This window comes from Triturus cristatus, chromosome 5_2, assembly GCF_964204655.1.
Source record: "Triturus cristatus chromosome 5_2, aTriCri1.1, whole genome shotgun sequence".
Classification (NCBI taxonomy): domain Eukaryota; kingdom Metazoa; phylum Chordata; class Amphibia; order Caudata; family Salamandridae; genus Triturus; species Triturus cristatus.
In genome coordinates, this window is record NC_140588.1 from 562,631,633 (window position 1) to 562,648,443 (window position 16,811).

A 16,811-nucleotide genomic window follows, 5' to 3' on the forward strand; every position below is an offset into this window, starting at 1 on the left:
CGCTGGGGATAATGACGGCGAAGAGGAACATGGCCCAAAAGTGGGGGGTGGGGGAGGTGCCTTCACTGACTGCATGGGGGAGAGATATGGACGTGGCCATGTTTGCTGAGCGCTCAGTGTTTATTAGGCGGGGTTGCCCCCGCAAGTGGGACAAGGTATAGGGGGCATGGAACAAATAAAGGGGCGGCATATGTGACCCACCACCGACGCCACATGATGACACCTCTGATTCAGATTGATGCAGTAGATGTTGGGGAGGCTATGGGAACGGTTGATGCCGGCCATGGACTACATTACCGATCTGTTGTTTCTGTCCGTGGTGTGAATTGGGATGTTGTATTGTCAAAAGATACGAACAAACTGTCTATTCAAGTGTCTTGTTGCTTTGTTACTAACAAAAACAATAAAAAGTAAAAACAGAAAAAAAAATAATAGATATTACTGTCCAACAATCCTTTTTTCACTGGATCCTGATGTTATGAATAAAACAGACTATACGAGTCATGGCTGGCAAGGAAAATTAAACCTGCTGCAGCTCAAAATGATGGGTTTGGAAGTGGTCAATTGGTCGACATGTTTCATGCCTTGGTTCTCCAAAAGGATGAGCGGCATTTCATCATGACCGGATGGGTGGGGAACCCTTATTTACTCTGAAGTAGGGGGATGGTCATAAGAGTGTCCTAGGAAGTACCGTCCCTGTGATTTGGATTCATGTGTAATCCAGGGAACAAGAGGTGTGTGGGTGTAAACAATGTCTTCCTTCTGGAAAAAACCTGCAGGGAAAAAAAAGAGGTACACAGCAAGTGTCCACAGTATCACGTATTAGAGGAGCCTGCGACGCAACACACTTAATGTGGGAAGCGCTGTCGCATTGATATAATCATTGTCATGTGTGACATAGTGTCAAAGGTGCCTAACCACCTGTGAATAAAATGAAAAACATGCGGCGTACATACCGGTAATTATGTGCAGCCTAAGTCAGGTACATGCTATTGTCATGTACTGGGGTGTATATGGCATCAACCTGTGGGGGACGGTAGAACCCTACCGCCACAACAGTGTCCCCTGGCCAATCTGTATAGAGAAGGGGTGGTGGTATATGGGGAAAGGGGGGAAGAAACCAGACTCACCTAGAAGGGAATGTAGAGTGGCCCCAGCCTGAACATCCGAATCACCCGCAACACTGGCAAGGGCGAACAATCTATGACATGGAGGAAGTCGTAGTGAGTAGGGCTGTAGTATCAATGTGAGGAACACGGCTGTGCGGCATGAGGCCAGGAGGGTGTGAAGGGTGAGCGCTGCTTATGTGGGCCCCCTAGTCAGTAACTATGAGGGAGGCGACACGGACCATAATGGTGTGCTGGTACGCTAAAACATGGAAGGTGCGAGCGGCTCGTAGATGAAGGAATAGTGGGCTGGGGGAAGCTCCTAGGTGATGGAGCGCTGCGAGTAGTAGTGGCACAGCAATCGGGACTGGTTGGGGGGGTACAAGCCAGCGGGTGGCTGCCACGGTAAAACCACAAGGCTGGGGATCGGAAAGCAGAGTGGAGGGTCACTGCCTGTAGAAGTCTGAGATGTAGCGGGGGAGCGATAGAGGTGGTTAGCACTCCGGTTGGCATGACAGGCGGGTGGCTTCTGCGGGGAAACCACACATCTAGTGGTGAGGGGCAGCGTGGAGGATCGCTGGATGTAGACTATGGAGCGCAAAAGGCCCTCACTGGGTGTATGCTCTGGGTGAGGATTGTATTGGGTAGCCATGCACAGAAGTAGCTCTAGCGCCAGCTGAAGCGGTGTGGGACCTCTGCTACCCGTTGCGGTGGTCAGGGAGCCCAGCATCTTGGCATAGCGTTGCTTCTATGGCGGGTTGAGCGAGGGTAGGCAGGCATACGAGGATATGTCCATTTCTCGGTGTAAAGGCAAGGGAAGGTTGCTGCCGGGTAAAGCGCTTACTCACCGCAGTACCGGAGTTCCTGCGCGAGGGACCTACCCACGTCTGGACGTCGGGGGAGATGTCAGGACAGAAGGAGGGCGTTCTTATGTACCGAGTGGGGCATGGAGGCATGTACCGGGGGAGGTACTTACGCATGCACTGATGGAAAAAAGTGGGCGCCATATTAGAAGGGAGGAAGAAGAAAGAGGCGAAATGACCGCCATCTTGAAGTGGAGCCGGGATGTGGAGCCAACCAAGAGGTTGTGGTCCTGGGGGGAGGAGGCCAAGGTAGGGCAATGACGGTGGGCTGGGAGTTAGAGGAGGGGAGGGAGCCAGATAAGGAGGGATGGGGCATTGTGGAGCCCCAGGGCGATAGTAGCTGAGGGAGTGTAAACACATGTTCGGAGGGTATAGGAGCAAGGGGTAGAGAGGGATCACAGCGGCTGATGCTGCAACTCGTACGTAGGCTATCATGTTGCCCTAGACACCTGGAGGATGTTTGTACAGGGTGCATGCTCAGAACGTACTCTGATTGGTAGGTAACGTGTGACAACTGCTGTCAGGTGGGCATGATCTGGTGCGAGTCATTGAAAGGATGTAGTCAGCAGACGCCGTGGTACCAACTCAGACTGCTTGCCACATCAAATGGAAGGTGTGCAGGGGGTATCAGGCTGTTGGGGTGCCAAAATCCCAAAAAGTCAGCGTCCCACCTCAGACCATGGAATGTCATTGTTGAGTCCTGGTGTGTGTGTGGACAGGCTGAAAACCCAGCATTGTTCTTTGTTGAAAAGAGCTGGTTGGCTGATGTTAATAAAGGAGTCTAGTATTGTCCATTGTATGTTGTCATGTGTATGATGCATCTCGATGTAGTTGGAGAGCATTTTGGATGTGGATCTACCGCAGCTAATGTTACTACAATGTTCGGTGATTCTCTTCTTAGCAGCCCTGGTCGTCCTACCCACATATCTTTTCCGCGAAGGGTGTGTGATCACATAGACACAGTTACAAGTATTGTAGTTGGTGTGGTACTTTTGGGTCCAGGCGAAGTCAGGGCTCAGTGTGACTTCCTTGGAGGGATGGGTGAAAGGGCACACCCTACACGACCCACAGGGGTAATGGCCTCTGATAGGTGGAAGGCCTCGCAATTGCTGTTGGCGTAGAGAGCGTTTGGGTGATGGTCTAGTATGTATGATGTTGTCCCTGATGTTGGCAGTAAGTTTAAAGGAGAAACACGGGGTGGCAGGTGTCATCTCCCCAGTACGGAGCATAGGCCAGCGTTACTTGATAATCTTTCTTATGTTAGATTGAGGGGTGAAAGAAATGACGCAGGTGATAGCGTCACAGGGGGTCCGCTCATGGTGTTCGAGGAGGCCTTCCCTGTTATTGTGACGTGCTCTTTTATAGGCTTTCTGTACCATAGCCTGGGGGTTGTGTCTTGCTACGAAGTTAGAGCTTGGGCCTGTTCTTTGTAGTCATTGATGACACTGCAGTTGCGGCGAAGTCGTAGAAATTGTCCAAACTGGAGGTTGGCCCTTAGATGTTTAAGGTGGTGGCTGTCGTACCTGAGTAAACTGTTACAGTCGGTAGGTTTCCTATATGTTTTGGTGGATGTTTTCCCGTCGTGGAGGGTGATCAGCAGGTCAAGGAAGGGCAGTTCTGATGTGCAAAGATTGCTGCTGAACCTAAGGAAGCGGTTGAGGGTATTCATCCAGAGGCGTGTGAGCCCTGCCAAAGGATGAGGATATCATCGATGTATCAGCACCACACAATGATGTTGGGCTCATAGGGGTGGTCATTGTTAAGGATATGTCCCCGCTCCAAGTCAGCCCTGTAGAGACAGGCCAGACTGGGAGTGAAGGTGCTACCCATTGAGGTGCCCTGGGTCTGATGGTAAAGTGTGTCCTTAAATTGGAAAAGGTTTTCCTTCAGGGCTAGGGTGGCACACTCCATGATGAAGCTGATTGGGGTGGCTGAAGAACAAGGTTCAGCCCTAAGCCCGGTCTCAATCACCTCCAGGGTAGCATCCTGGGGTATATTAGTGTACAAGGCTTCTACATCTAGAGTGACAGGAATATCCACACAGGTATCCTCACCCAGGTTTTCAAGAAATTTCAGGGCTGCAGTGGAGTCTTTGAGAAAAGACGTGGTTTTGGTAACCAGTGGTTACAGGAAATAGGCACAGAACTGTGACAGGGGTTCAAGAATGGACCCAATACCAGATGCTATCGGTCTCCCTGGTGGTGGTCTAGTGACTTAGTGGATCTTAGGGAGGGTGTAAAAGTAAGCTGTCCTGGGGTTTTTGTTGACCAAGAAGGCAGATTATTTTTAGTTTATCCACCCTTGTGTTTCGGCTGCAAATACAATAGAGGTGATGTGTTTTTGAGGGGTCCTCCCTGATGGGAGAATAGTAGTCACTGTTCGATAACTGACGTTTGCATTCCAAGTTGTAGTCTGTGATGTTGAGGATGACAATGGTGCCCCCTTTGTCAGCTGGTTTAATGGTTATAGATTCATCATTGCTGAGCAAGCGAAGTACACACGAGACAGACTCATTCACCCATACACATATATACCATTCATAAGCACACATGTTCATGCAAAGACCACGATCTCACTGAACCACATGGCAGCCCTGTGCAAAAAGAACAATTGCAAGAAGAACAATTGATGGACAGAATGCAGAGCAATGTCATACATTCACGCCAATACAGAGATCTCGGCTTAAATCCATCATTATTTTGCTCCCTATGCCATTCCGGTTTGAACTCCGCCATATGCAAATCAGCCTTGACCCTGCGCCCAATGTGAACAGTCCAGCCTGAACTGCCAGACCAGGTCCTTCCTGGACTGTAAACAAGCATCCTAGGACTGGTTTAGGCGTTTCACCCCTCATCAGCCAGGGTAGCCTGACTCCAGTGGCATGGAGAGCACGGGACTAGCATCTGGGCATACCTGTCCCACTCTGGGTGACAAATGCAAAAAGAACAATTGATGGACAGAATGCAGAACAATGTATTCACCCCAGTACAGAGATCTGGGCCTAAATCCAACCTTTTTTTTGCTCCCCATGCCATTCCAGTTTGAACCCACTCATATGCAAATCTGTCTTGACCCTGCGCCCAATAGGAGCAGTCCAGCCCGAACTGCCCAGCCCTGTCATAGTGCCCAGAGTCAAAGTATTTTATTCAAACCATAGTCTTTTGCTCTATAGACATTAGGCTTAAATTCAATGAGATAGGGTGTGGGGGTGTCTGGTAGCATTGCGCAAGTGGTTTGGACTTCAGTAACTCACAATGATTTTCAGTGATGAGAAGTAGCTCTCACTACGGAAAAGGTTGGAGACCCCTGATTAGAATTTTTATTTATTCCACTTTTAGGCTTGCACCAGACATACTGCCAACTGCCTTTATACTTTCTGGACATATTTAGATTTATTTCTCAGCCGAGGTGCCTCTTCTTTTATTTTGATAGTGGTTAACGTGCTAACAGGTTCAAAACTCCGACATGGGGAAAGATTCAACCTCATTCTCACTTAAAATTCGGTCTGTGTAGTTGCTACAGATTAGTATTTGAATGTGTCTGCCCAAGTATCTAGTTAACTGTAAAAATGTACGCACGATGAAAAGCTGGAGGCTTTGGGACTGTCGAGAAAATTATTTCCCTTGTTGCTAAGTCGACCTCTTGAATAAATAGCCATGTATCCATCCGTAGGGTTCCCGAAGCAGAAATGGTTCTCCTTCCACCATGACCAGTGGAGAAACGCGCTTTCAAAGGCTTCTGGAGCTAGACCGGATGAGGGCGAACCATGAGCTCTAGCACTGGCACTGCAAGCTAATCTGAGACAAAGAAAAACGAGCATTGGCATAGCCAATAGGTCTCGCCTTTGGGACCTTATAAGTGTTTAGCCATGCAACAGTTGCATAACTAAATACTCATAAGGTCCCAAAAGCGAGACCTAGTGGCTATGCTAAGCGGCCGTGAAAGTGATCGCGATCAAACATCAAAGCGGCCGCGAAAGTGAAAGTAATTGCGGTAAAGCGCGGCGCGCGCGCACATGCACTGTAGCGCTAGGCTGGCCTGGTTGCACTTTTTGGAGCCCTCTCAATAAGTCTCGCCAGACCAGCGCATGCGCTGGGTCAGGCGAGACCTAAAAAACCAGGATTGACCCCATCTAAGGCACTTGGATTATGCACAGTGACTTCAACTTCTCTCTCTGGCCACTGACAGCCAGTGTGACAAGCACTGATACATTTACTTCGTTTATTCGGCGGCTTTTAAAACCAATTTAAGTAGGTAATAAAGTGGTCAATCTTTTCGAAATTGAATCATCTTTTACGTTTATACTTGAAGGTTAACCTGGAGAAAGGAAGAGATTAGTATGCAGGCCCCTGGCTTAGCATTGCCTTGTTGGATTCCATTTCAGGCAGTGTATGGTTGAAACCAAAGACCTGTGTTTGTAGTTGGAGAGACAAATAGCAGAATGGATGCTCTGCGAGGGAGAGTGCTTTATACAAGGATGGCATTAGCAAGGTTTCACAGAAGGGATGTCGAGGGAATGGCCCTAAAGGTGATAATCCTGTGCACTGAGCAGGGTTAATAGCGATAATACACAGTTGGGTGTGATGTATCAGCTCTAAGTAACTTTACATTTTCACTTATCAGCTCTTTCCCCGAGACAGAGCGACGCTGAGCTGTCTTGAGCAAATCATTCTTCTCGTTTGATTAGGCAAATGTCTCTCTGAACCAGTGGACAGCATTGAGTTTGTATCCACCTAGCTTGTGAGTTTCAGCAGCTCTGAAGCTGGTATGTGCCTGTAGTTTACATGCAGCTTCCTTCCATATTTTAGCTAGAAGGAGAGCTTTGCATTTGAGAGCCTGGTGAGAACTGCTACCTTTGGAAACTTACAGTTTTCTATATCTGTAAAACCTTTTAGACGTCTGGTCCTTTGAGGCTCAGCGTTCAATTGCTGAGTGCCTCAGTCTCTCAACTGGGCAAATGTTTGACACTATGATGGAGCCGACGTCTTTCGTTAGTGTGCTTTGCTAGTCTTTTATTAAACGTATTCAAGGCAAGTGCATGCTAAAATGATCGGATTTTCTCATTACAGCCACAGTATAACATTTGCTTACTCTTTTGAAAAAAGCAAATAGACCTGCTGTATTTTTTAAGAGATTTTAGCAATGGGCATTTTAAGAAAATAATGTTTGAAAAGGGTTATTTTGTTCTGTTTTAACTTATTTTCTTTCCTTTTTAGGGCTCAACCAATTAACCTTTGATCCTTCCACAAATAATGAGCCCCTGCATTTTGGTAATGGCGGTGGTCCAATGGTGTCAGAGGTTCCTGTTGAGAATGGAGGTGAATCTTGTAATAAAAGAAAGCGAATAAACATGACTCCAGGTAAAAAAGCTGATCATCTCACCCTGTCTTCTAATGACTAATTGTTACTGTTTGGCTGGACTGATAGATTATTACTTATGTATGGTGTTCACTTACCACACAAGAGAAACATTTTAACCATATAGAAAAAATGGAAGATGTGCTTCCACAGTGACTTTGTAAGACCTTTCCTGGTGGATCGCCTGTGAACTTAAATGAGTAGCTGTATTCTTTTGTGTACTACAGACAAAATCTAGATTTCTAGGATTAATAAACTAAAAGCAGAGTTCAAGTACCAACCTGCACTTCTCTGGAGAGTTAGTTGCTCAGAGGCACCCGCCAGATATCTTAACGGATTATTGCCAATGCATTATATTCAATTTGAGATAGCTATGAACATAAACAACACAGTGCATTTCAAGATACACCTAAAAGTGTTTGCATGAGAGGATGATAAATCTACTGTTTGAAATCTGCTTGAAATGATGACTGATGGATAGGGATGCTCGCTGTATCGGTCTCAGACACCAACTATACTTTATTTTTTATTAATCTAACATTTGGTGTGTAAGAACTTTCTTTCTGTTTCATATTGCTGTAGTACAATGGCATTCAGACTTTTTATTGCAGAGGCCATCTTTCGTAAAATAATGTAAGTGGTCCCTTTCCCAAAATAGAAAACACATTTTCTCAGTTGTGCAGCAAATTATTGAATACTGCAATCAAGCTAAATCATTTTGGTGGGGGTTTAGGGCACATCCTCTTAACAACCATCTCAAGTAAGATTGCCAAGAAGGGTGCATGTTAAAAAATAGCCAAACATCAATGTTGTGGGTTAAATCTTTCTTGTAATAAGTTTAAAAATGTGAAATTCAAAATATATTGTTAGCAGAGAAGGATAATTTGTTGCAAGCATTACAGGACGTCCCTGACTTTTTTGCCTAAAATTGAAGTTCTTTCATGCCTTTTATTTTTTTCACATTAGCATATCAAGCTGCCAAATGCCCTAATATCATGTGTGACACTCAAGGATGCTTACCCAAAAGCACTATGTGTGCTGGGTTTTTGAAGCCTGTACTTGAATTGTTAAAAGCAAAAGTGTAAGTCCCAGAAATGTACTGCTGGTGTTGCACAAGCCATGGGGCGGGCCTCTTACAGGTATGAATATATTTAACATTTGAAACACTACAAATACGTTTTGTTATGTTTTATAAAATCAATGTGCGATTTCCAAAAATGTCCTCAATTTGATCCCTTTACCAAAATTGAGAGGGTAAGGCTGACCAGAGGTTAAATGAATGCCCCCCCCCCCCCCCCAGTAACACTCACTATATAACAGTACATGACTGCCTAAAGATGATTGCCTATTACAGAATGTTATTAGAACCTTTGATCTCTTATAGAGTTCTGGTCTTCAGAGACTGCCTGTGACCTTTATTGGACAGTTTGATACGTAAAAGACTTTGATATTTACCTACTTTGCTACAAAGAACCGCAACCTCTTGATTAAAGCTGGCATTCACCCTTATCAAGCAAACGGTGAGAAATGCTAAGTATTGTTGCCATCTCAGTAAGACACCAGAGGATTCATTTAAGGCTTGGTCATTCATGAACAATAGATCTTGTGCGTCATCGTGTTCCTGGTACAATTTTCTTAACTAACCCCTAATTTATCAATCACACAGGGCTGCCTGGAGGTCAGAGATCTTGTTTTCGGCTTCCAGGCAATGGATTAATAACAATGTTAAAATAGTGTCTCACCATTGAATTGATTCTTTGTAAGAATCGCATACTTCAATCTGACATTAAAGAGCAATAATGTTGAGTTTTCCTCCTAGACAAAAGTTCATGAGAATGAAATGTCTGCTATATCATACCGTGGATGTGGTAGTACCCTTGCAAAAACAAAGTGGAAATGCTACCATCTTTGTGGCCGTTCTCTCTAAGCAACCCCGTATATATTATTCATTCATGAAGGAATGCTGCATGACAGGACAAGATGGCTCCAACCATATATTTAACAATTTGAATTTAGAACTAAACATTCTGTGGCAGCAAGCTTTGATCATTCTAATCTGCAGTTATGTAGCTGTATAATCATGTTCTAGAACACCAACCTGCATAAAATAAGAGACGAACAATCTCATTGTCCTTACAAGAAAGGTGTTTCTTTAGATTGCTAAAAATCTTAGATCATGTAACATATTAAATGAGAGAGAGAGCTCCACATTTAAATAGTGTCTAACCTAAATTTGTGAGCCTACCATCTCTTATAAGAGCCTAACAATCCATTTTTTAATAATAATCTTTATTAGTTTATGTAGCAGGCTAATCCACATCATCATTGATACAAAGTCACAATCCATTTTTTAATAATAATTTTTATTCGTTTATGTAGCAGGCTAATCCACATCATCATTGATACAAAGGCATCACTCATGCAGTGCTTATTAAAGGAGGTTTACAAATTACAGAGCCTATAGCAAGTGTAACTGCACTTAATGATTTCCATCAGGTTACCGTTGTCCATGGTCGTATACCCTTATGGTTACGTATAGTGCCACAAGAGTCTATTGTCAGGAATATCAGTTTGCAGTCCTCCTTTCGAGACACTCCAGACAGGCCCTCCGTGAAAACGCCTCCCATGTCCCCCAGATTTTGCCATTTTTGTAAGGGCAGCCCCTTGAGTCTAACAATCTTAAAAAAGACACATTATTCTGTATTTAGGCTTTTTATTTGCCAATCAGTGAAGCATTCCAGAGTGGCTCAGGGCCACTTTATTTTGTTTGGTTGAAATAAATCACAACACTCTTTTTCTCAAAGTGAACAAATAAATGCTCCTCCAGTGTAGGGCCTTCTGTCCCTCTTGACATCTCTAGTTATGTTCATGTTATGTGGGTGTTTGTTATTTGTCGCACACATTTATCTTTTGTATCAGGTCACTTATGTTTCTTGTGTTTCTGTTGCACTGGGGGCGCTATGCGCTTATGCAGTTGTTTATAATGTTTTTTATTTGTAATTGTGAAACGTTTGTGTGTTGTGTACGTTATAAAGGCATATTGTCTTGAAGTACCTTGATAGTTTAATATGTGAATTTTCTGCATTAAATGCATGTGGCTGTTTAGCCTTTTCAGTGTTTATTTCATGAAATGATATCCTAGTGCATACATCGAGATGGAATGAAACAGGCGCTGAGATCATCCGAACTGACTGAGAGGCAGCTTTGAGAAGCAGTCTACTAATTATGTGATGAAAGCTCTTACAATATGATTCGGCTTCCACGGATAACCTTGCTCTCAGCTCCTTTTCTTCGCTAGATTGTAAAGACGTGTATGATCACTGTGCGCTCAATTAACAAGATTGTTTGAAATCTATTTCACGTTTTAAAGAAAGCTTGAGACCGATTTCTATCGCCAGTTCTAAACGTCATAGTTTTATGACTACGGTAAATTGTTAAATAATGGGCTGAATGATTCTAAAAACACCGAAGCCTTGAAGTGCTTTGACAGTGGAAGAGAGGCAGGGAGAGCCATTTTCTTCCTGCTCCTTTAGCTTGTAATGCCATTCCTACTCGTATAGCACCTTCATTCACATCACACTGTGGCCTCCAGCAAAGGAAAGAACGGCAATTTAAAAAACTTTCTTTCCCACAAGGCACTTCATGGTTACCCACTGAACCGCGTTACAAAACTGTTTGACCCTTACCAATGAACAATTAGGCTCAAATCCACCATCCGATGCCTTCTGTCGACCGGTCTGTTCAACTCCTGAAGATCTATCAGAAGATGTCTCCACGACCAGGGTTCTTCCCTGTGGAATCCCCTATGTCTAAAACAGAGAGTGGAAAATACCCTCCTCAATTTCAGAAGCTCTTTTAAGACTCGTCTTTTCATCCTGGGATGGAGATCATCATTTAATTCCAGGGCCGCCAGTTCCAACTGGGTTCTAAACCTGCCCAGTCAGGTGCCTAAAACCGGGTTTGCCTCTACAACCAGGCTCTTGGGGCTCTTATTCTTTCAGTGCTCTATCACCATATTAGAGTGCAATTTTATGACACCCTTTCTCCAGATGCGGTTTATCCCTCCTAGAGGATTGATACACCCTTCACTTCCTGTCCCATCAAATGTCATATATTGAAGTGGTCCTTACCTACGTATGTGTGTCCATACCTAAAGCTCTCTTAGGCTGCCACATTGGTCTTTAATAGTGCTTTACAAAAATCCCATACGATATATAAAAAATGTATTCATTCCGATATTTAAAGTCAGTCACATAGTAGGTGATCAGAGGAATGCTGACAAGTAGTATAACCACTGGTAATCACCCAGGGTAGCATTCCAACACATCGTTTTTCACCCTCTGTGCCATTCTACACAAAGACCATCTTATGTGAAGTCAGTACTGACTCTGTTATGTTACATATAATTGTATAACGCACATCTCACCCGGGAGGGTATCCTGGTGCTGAAGCAGGAGCTGTGTTGGCAGAGGAAGGCCCAGTGTAGGTGAAGAGCCAGGTCTGCCGTTTCTTGTGGCATTCAGGAACTGAGGAGGTGGCTCTGATGTGCAGGGGCCGGCTGTTTCAGGCTTTTGGAGGGAGGCAGGAGAAGGTACTATCGCCGGATCTGGTTCTGTATATGAAGGGTGTGTGTGCGCGAGTATGAGTCTGGCTAATCAGAGGTGTCTAGTTGGTTTGTAGATATTTGTCATCATTGAGGTATGTGGGGCCAATGTTGTGTACATGCTCCAGCGGAAAAGGGCAAATTTACATGTCCTCCCTATGTCACAGACTCGTCATCACATTTACTCATTCATACTTTCATTCATTGGTGGGGCCCATAACAACAACACTCACACGTCTCACTCGAATCTGTACACAGGAGGAAAAGAAGCGCTTGACATGTGGGGTACCTTGTTACCTATCAGGAGTAATTCCTTTACATTATATACATTATATACAGCTGTACCTATAGAATCCTAACTTTGACATCAAGGCACTCCACCACTTGGTCGATGGACCAATTAGTTGGAATGGGTGATGGTGATTTAGAACCAGGTAAAACACAATTAAAGCTTCGGAAACATTCAGTTAACTTTCAATACCTTATTAAAGAATCACAAACTCATTTCTTATTAATCCAATTTTAGTTGATCTAATTTAGTTCACTCTGCATTAGCATATTCAGGATTACAGTTCAAATAATTAATCTATTTAAGAAACCTCCAACCTTTTGATCTTTAACATAAAATTTTACATTACATTTATATTTACTAAATTTTGAACATTGGCGACCTTCTGACCACCCCCGATATTATTCCAGTTTCTGCAACAATCTCCAGAAGAAATCGTCAACCCACAGCAATAATCAAAACCCTTCAGATGGAATCGTCCTCTTGTAATCAAAGAAAACCCAGGTAAACCAGGAAATCTTCTTCAGCTCGGCACAGTCCCCACGAATCAACCAAAGAATGAACGAACGACTGAACCCCCCTCTGCCAGATCATGGACTTTTTATACCTTTTTTCTCCTTACTTTTAGGTCAATGTGCAACAATTTAGGGGTAGAAAGTGTTCTGTTTGGCTAAACCAATTTCAACTTGCAAGTCTCCCAAATGTTCCCAGGTTTGCCTGTTTCCCATGAGACCGGGCATGACATTTCTCAATTGTATTCTTTTTGGTAATTCACAAACAAAAGTTCCAAAGTAACAACATGCAAGCCTTCTTGTACAGGTCCATCATTGTCCCCTCGGTCATTCGCACCATTCTCCTTTTTGGCAGTCCTCCATGTTCCTATCCTTGACAAGGAACACTCTGGTTCATGTTGGAGGTCGCTTGGAGATCTCCAGAGCCATCCGATTCTGCGCAGTAGACATCGCGCTCACATGACGGTTGCATCTTCAGAACTCCATCTTAAGTACTGTGGCCTAGTAGGCCTGAATGCCAATTTAAGCAAAAACAAACATAACAGTAATTAAAATATAAAAATGAACATTCTAATGTTTAAACCCACACTAATCCCAATATATATTACTATCTTCCTAGCTTGTAGCAACAATAATACTCGCCATTCTGCAGCACTGGAAGCACAAACCATCACAAAAGCAACATGAATCGTGCAATTCTCTATTTCACCACATTCTAAGGTTAGTTTGCGTACCACAGTTAATCATTTAATTGTTTGCCATGCAATTAGCATTTTAATCCCACGTGCATCTCGTGTTTACTAAGGTGCAAAGGTTGATTAGTCATGCCATTTCACACTAATTAGTACAAGTTAATATTTAGAATGATTACGTAATTAAATTTCATGCAAGATAGAGGAGGTATACAAAATATTGCTTTACCTGCTCCATCATACATGTTGTGTGGACTGTTCCTTATGTGAACAGTCAATCCTGAACTGTCGGGAGATCCTGCTGCCCCATTCCCCATAAGGCAACACAAGCAACCCCAGACTGGTTTTGGCCTAGTTAGGCCTCGTTATTGAGGTACATCTTGGATCCTGGCACAATGAAAAATAGACCCATGTCTGGCCATGCCCTTGGCCACTTTGGGCATTACATTTAGCACCTAAAACGTGATGGGAGGAATGCTTGCACATAGTCTAAGCACTGCCAATAGCTCAGGTAGCATTTTAACCCTTCGTTTTTCACTTTTTACACCCACTGTGCCACTCTCGACAAAGGCCCACCTAATGCTAATGAGTCCTGACCCTGTCCCTCATCTGAACAGTCCATCCCGAACTGCCCGGAGAGCCCCCTCTCTCACACAAGCAACCCCAGGCCAGTTTCCGCCTAGTTCAACCTGGTCATTGAGTTATGGTTTGGATGCTAGGGCACAGTGAGTAAGGGATTATGTTATTAAAGCTCTTGCAACTGAATTTTTCTTTGCTCTTAGCTCCTTTTCTTCATTAGATTGTTAATACTTGCATGATCACTGTAAAACTCAACGTTTGATATATTTCATTTTTAAAAGGGAGTTTGATTCCAACATATATCACCATAGTTTGGTTTACAGGTTAAAACTTCATAGGTTTATAACTGCTGGATATTGTTAAATAAAGGGGATGCATGTTTAAAAACAGAGAAGCCATTAAATGCTATAAAAGAGGAAGATAGTAAGGGAGAGGCATTTTCTCCTGCTACATTAATTACCTTGTAATGTCATTGTTACTCCTATAGAACCTTTATGCACACCACACTACCTCTGAAATCCTCCCAGCTGGCTGCCAGGAAAAGAGCAACCTTTAAAACACTTTTGTTGTCTACACAGTACACTTCATAGTTACCCACTGAACTATGTTACAAAACTGTTGTCACTTACCAACAAACAAGTTGCCTCGGGTGTCCACAAACTGGTGCCTGCTGTCAACCCACGTATTCAGATACAGAAGATCTATCGGCACAGGTCTCCATTTCCAGGGCTCCTCCCTCCCTGTAGGAATTCCCTACGTCTTCAACAGAAAGTGGAAAATAGCCACCTCAAATTCACAATCTCCTTTAAGACTCCCCTATTCATCCTGGGATTGGGGTAATCATTGCATTTCAGCACTGCCCCCTCCCGCTGGGTTCTAAACCCACCCCGTCAGGTGCCTAAACCAAAATTGCCATCTTCACCCAGGCTCTCGGAGCTCTTGTCTTTTAAGACTTTACCATAGTATTGAGTTACTATATCACAACGCCGTATTTACAGATGTTGTTTATGCCTCCTAGATGAAGCTCTTCACCTTATGTTCCATCAAATGTCCTATTTTGCACCACTTCCTACCTTTTATGTGTCCCCCATATCCAAAGCGCTCTGAGGTCACCTAATCGGTCTTTAGTAGCGCTTTACACAAACTCTCATGCTATATGAAAAATGTATTATTACTGATATTTATAGTAACCAGCTTCTTGAATATCGTGAACATTTCTTAATATTCAAATGGTCCTCCCACTGGTCAGAATAAGTCTTTCAAGGGACAATTGAGACTAGGTAAATTGTACCGCTTTGACCATTGAACTCGGTAAATTCTAAATGTTGGTGTCTGAAGGGAGCACAAGGGTGGGTCATCGCTTTGTTGCTCCCTTTTTTTATTGTCTGCTTTTATAACGTTGGTTTTAAAGACACAACTTGAACCTAAACAGCAATCTAGCAGGATTCCCAGACACCCAAGAGTGGCAGCTATAGGAGGCAAGGCATAATCCACAGTTTGTCCCAAGGTAGGAGCAAATCATACCACCTTGCAGAGGGAGGGCCTGCTCTTTTTACAAAACAAGCATATCAAGACAGTTTTTCCTCAAATAAAACAAACTCTTCCGTTTAACAAATTACCCAATGCTGCAGAGTCTTGTTGGAGTCGCGTCTCTCGTGTTAAATATGTGTCTTGGACAGATGGCACTCCCCTTTTACATTTCAGAAGAGCATAAGAATCGACGAGGCGCAGTCATGTGTGAAATTGTTGCTTAGCATAGCAAGACATGTTTGCTAATTGGATACATGCTTTAGTCCTGCTTCCAGCGCATAGACTCCTATTGTCAGATGACTCTAATTTGAGCACGTTTGTAGATGATGGCAAAGAAGTTGCTGCGTGAGTATAGCTATTTATTTATCCACCCGTAGCATCCTAAATAGTCGAAACAATTGAAATACCCACCTGCAGTCATGAAATATTAATTCAGAATGCTTTTGTTTTGTGCTCCATTTGCCACAACAGAAACATACAGAATAGAGCCCTCTGGTGCAGTCACTTCCAAAACATGTGCAGTCACAGGAGGACTGGAAAGGTCGAGCTTTTATCCCCTTGTTCTGCCTGCACTGGAATCTTTTTCTTATCTTGCTTAAATATTTCATACTTTTATAACTCTTTCAATTCCACTGACATGCCTGGTTTTTCATTCTTTTGTCTTGTTTTTCGTTCTCTGTGGAAGCAGCATGTATTGCTTTTTATGGCATGGTGAAATTGCAGCTTTTCAATATAAGTTGCTTTGACAACAGGGAAGATTTGGTTATTTTTGTTTAGTTTTTTTTGTTTTGTTTTTTGTAGCTTTTCCCGCTTGTGGGAAGCTGAGGTATAGTCTTGCAGGGTTACTGGTGTGTCTAATGTATGTAGTGTTGGGCCACTCTTGCACTCTTTATGGCACAAAAGAAATGCATTTTATCTAGGTATAAAGTACTAAGAAGCACTAGGAGCTTATGAGGAATTGACCTGTTTATCTTGATTAAATGTTACTCAAGGTTTGAGACTAGAATTGCACAGACCCTTGTGTGTATGCGATTACTTTTAATAGTAAGTAAGTACGTTTATTTGCAGATTAATTAAAATCATTGCAATTTTAGGCAATACAAAAAAAAATAATCAAAACTTATTACTAAAAGGAAACATTATTTATTAAAAGAGAGTTCGTAGTTAAAAGCATCTTACAATGCAAAAACAATAATCTAAAACTTTATGACTAATAGTTAAGTAAAGTGCTCCAGGCCCAGGTTTTCACAAGTTATTTTATGCCAACTTCTGCTCGAGG

The 16,811-nt window shown here is 43.3% G+C and overlaps 1 protein-coding gene across 6 annotated transcripts in view; it reads left to right on the forward strand.

Annotated features, from left to right (window-relative positions):
• Window positions 1-16,811, forward strand: part of ENOX2 (ecto-NOX disulfide-thiol exchanger 2) — a 1,377,678-nt gene that overhangs the window by 309,142 nt on the left and 1,051,725 nt on the right. For all 6 annotated transcript variants that reach the window (XM_085607631.1, XM_085607636.1, XM_085607633.1 and 3 more), the window contains exon 2: window positions 7,186-7,329. In XM_085607631.1, coding sequence (XP_085463757.1) covers window positions 7,186-7,329 — 144 coding nt within the window. The remainder of the gene's footprint in view (window positions 1-7,185; window positions 7,330-16,811) is intronic.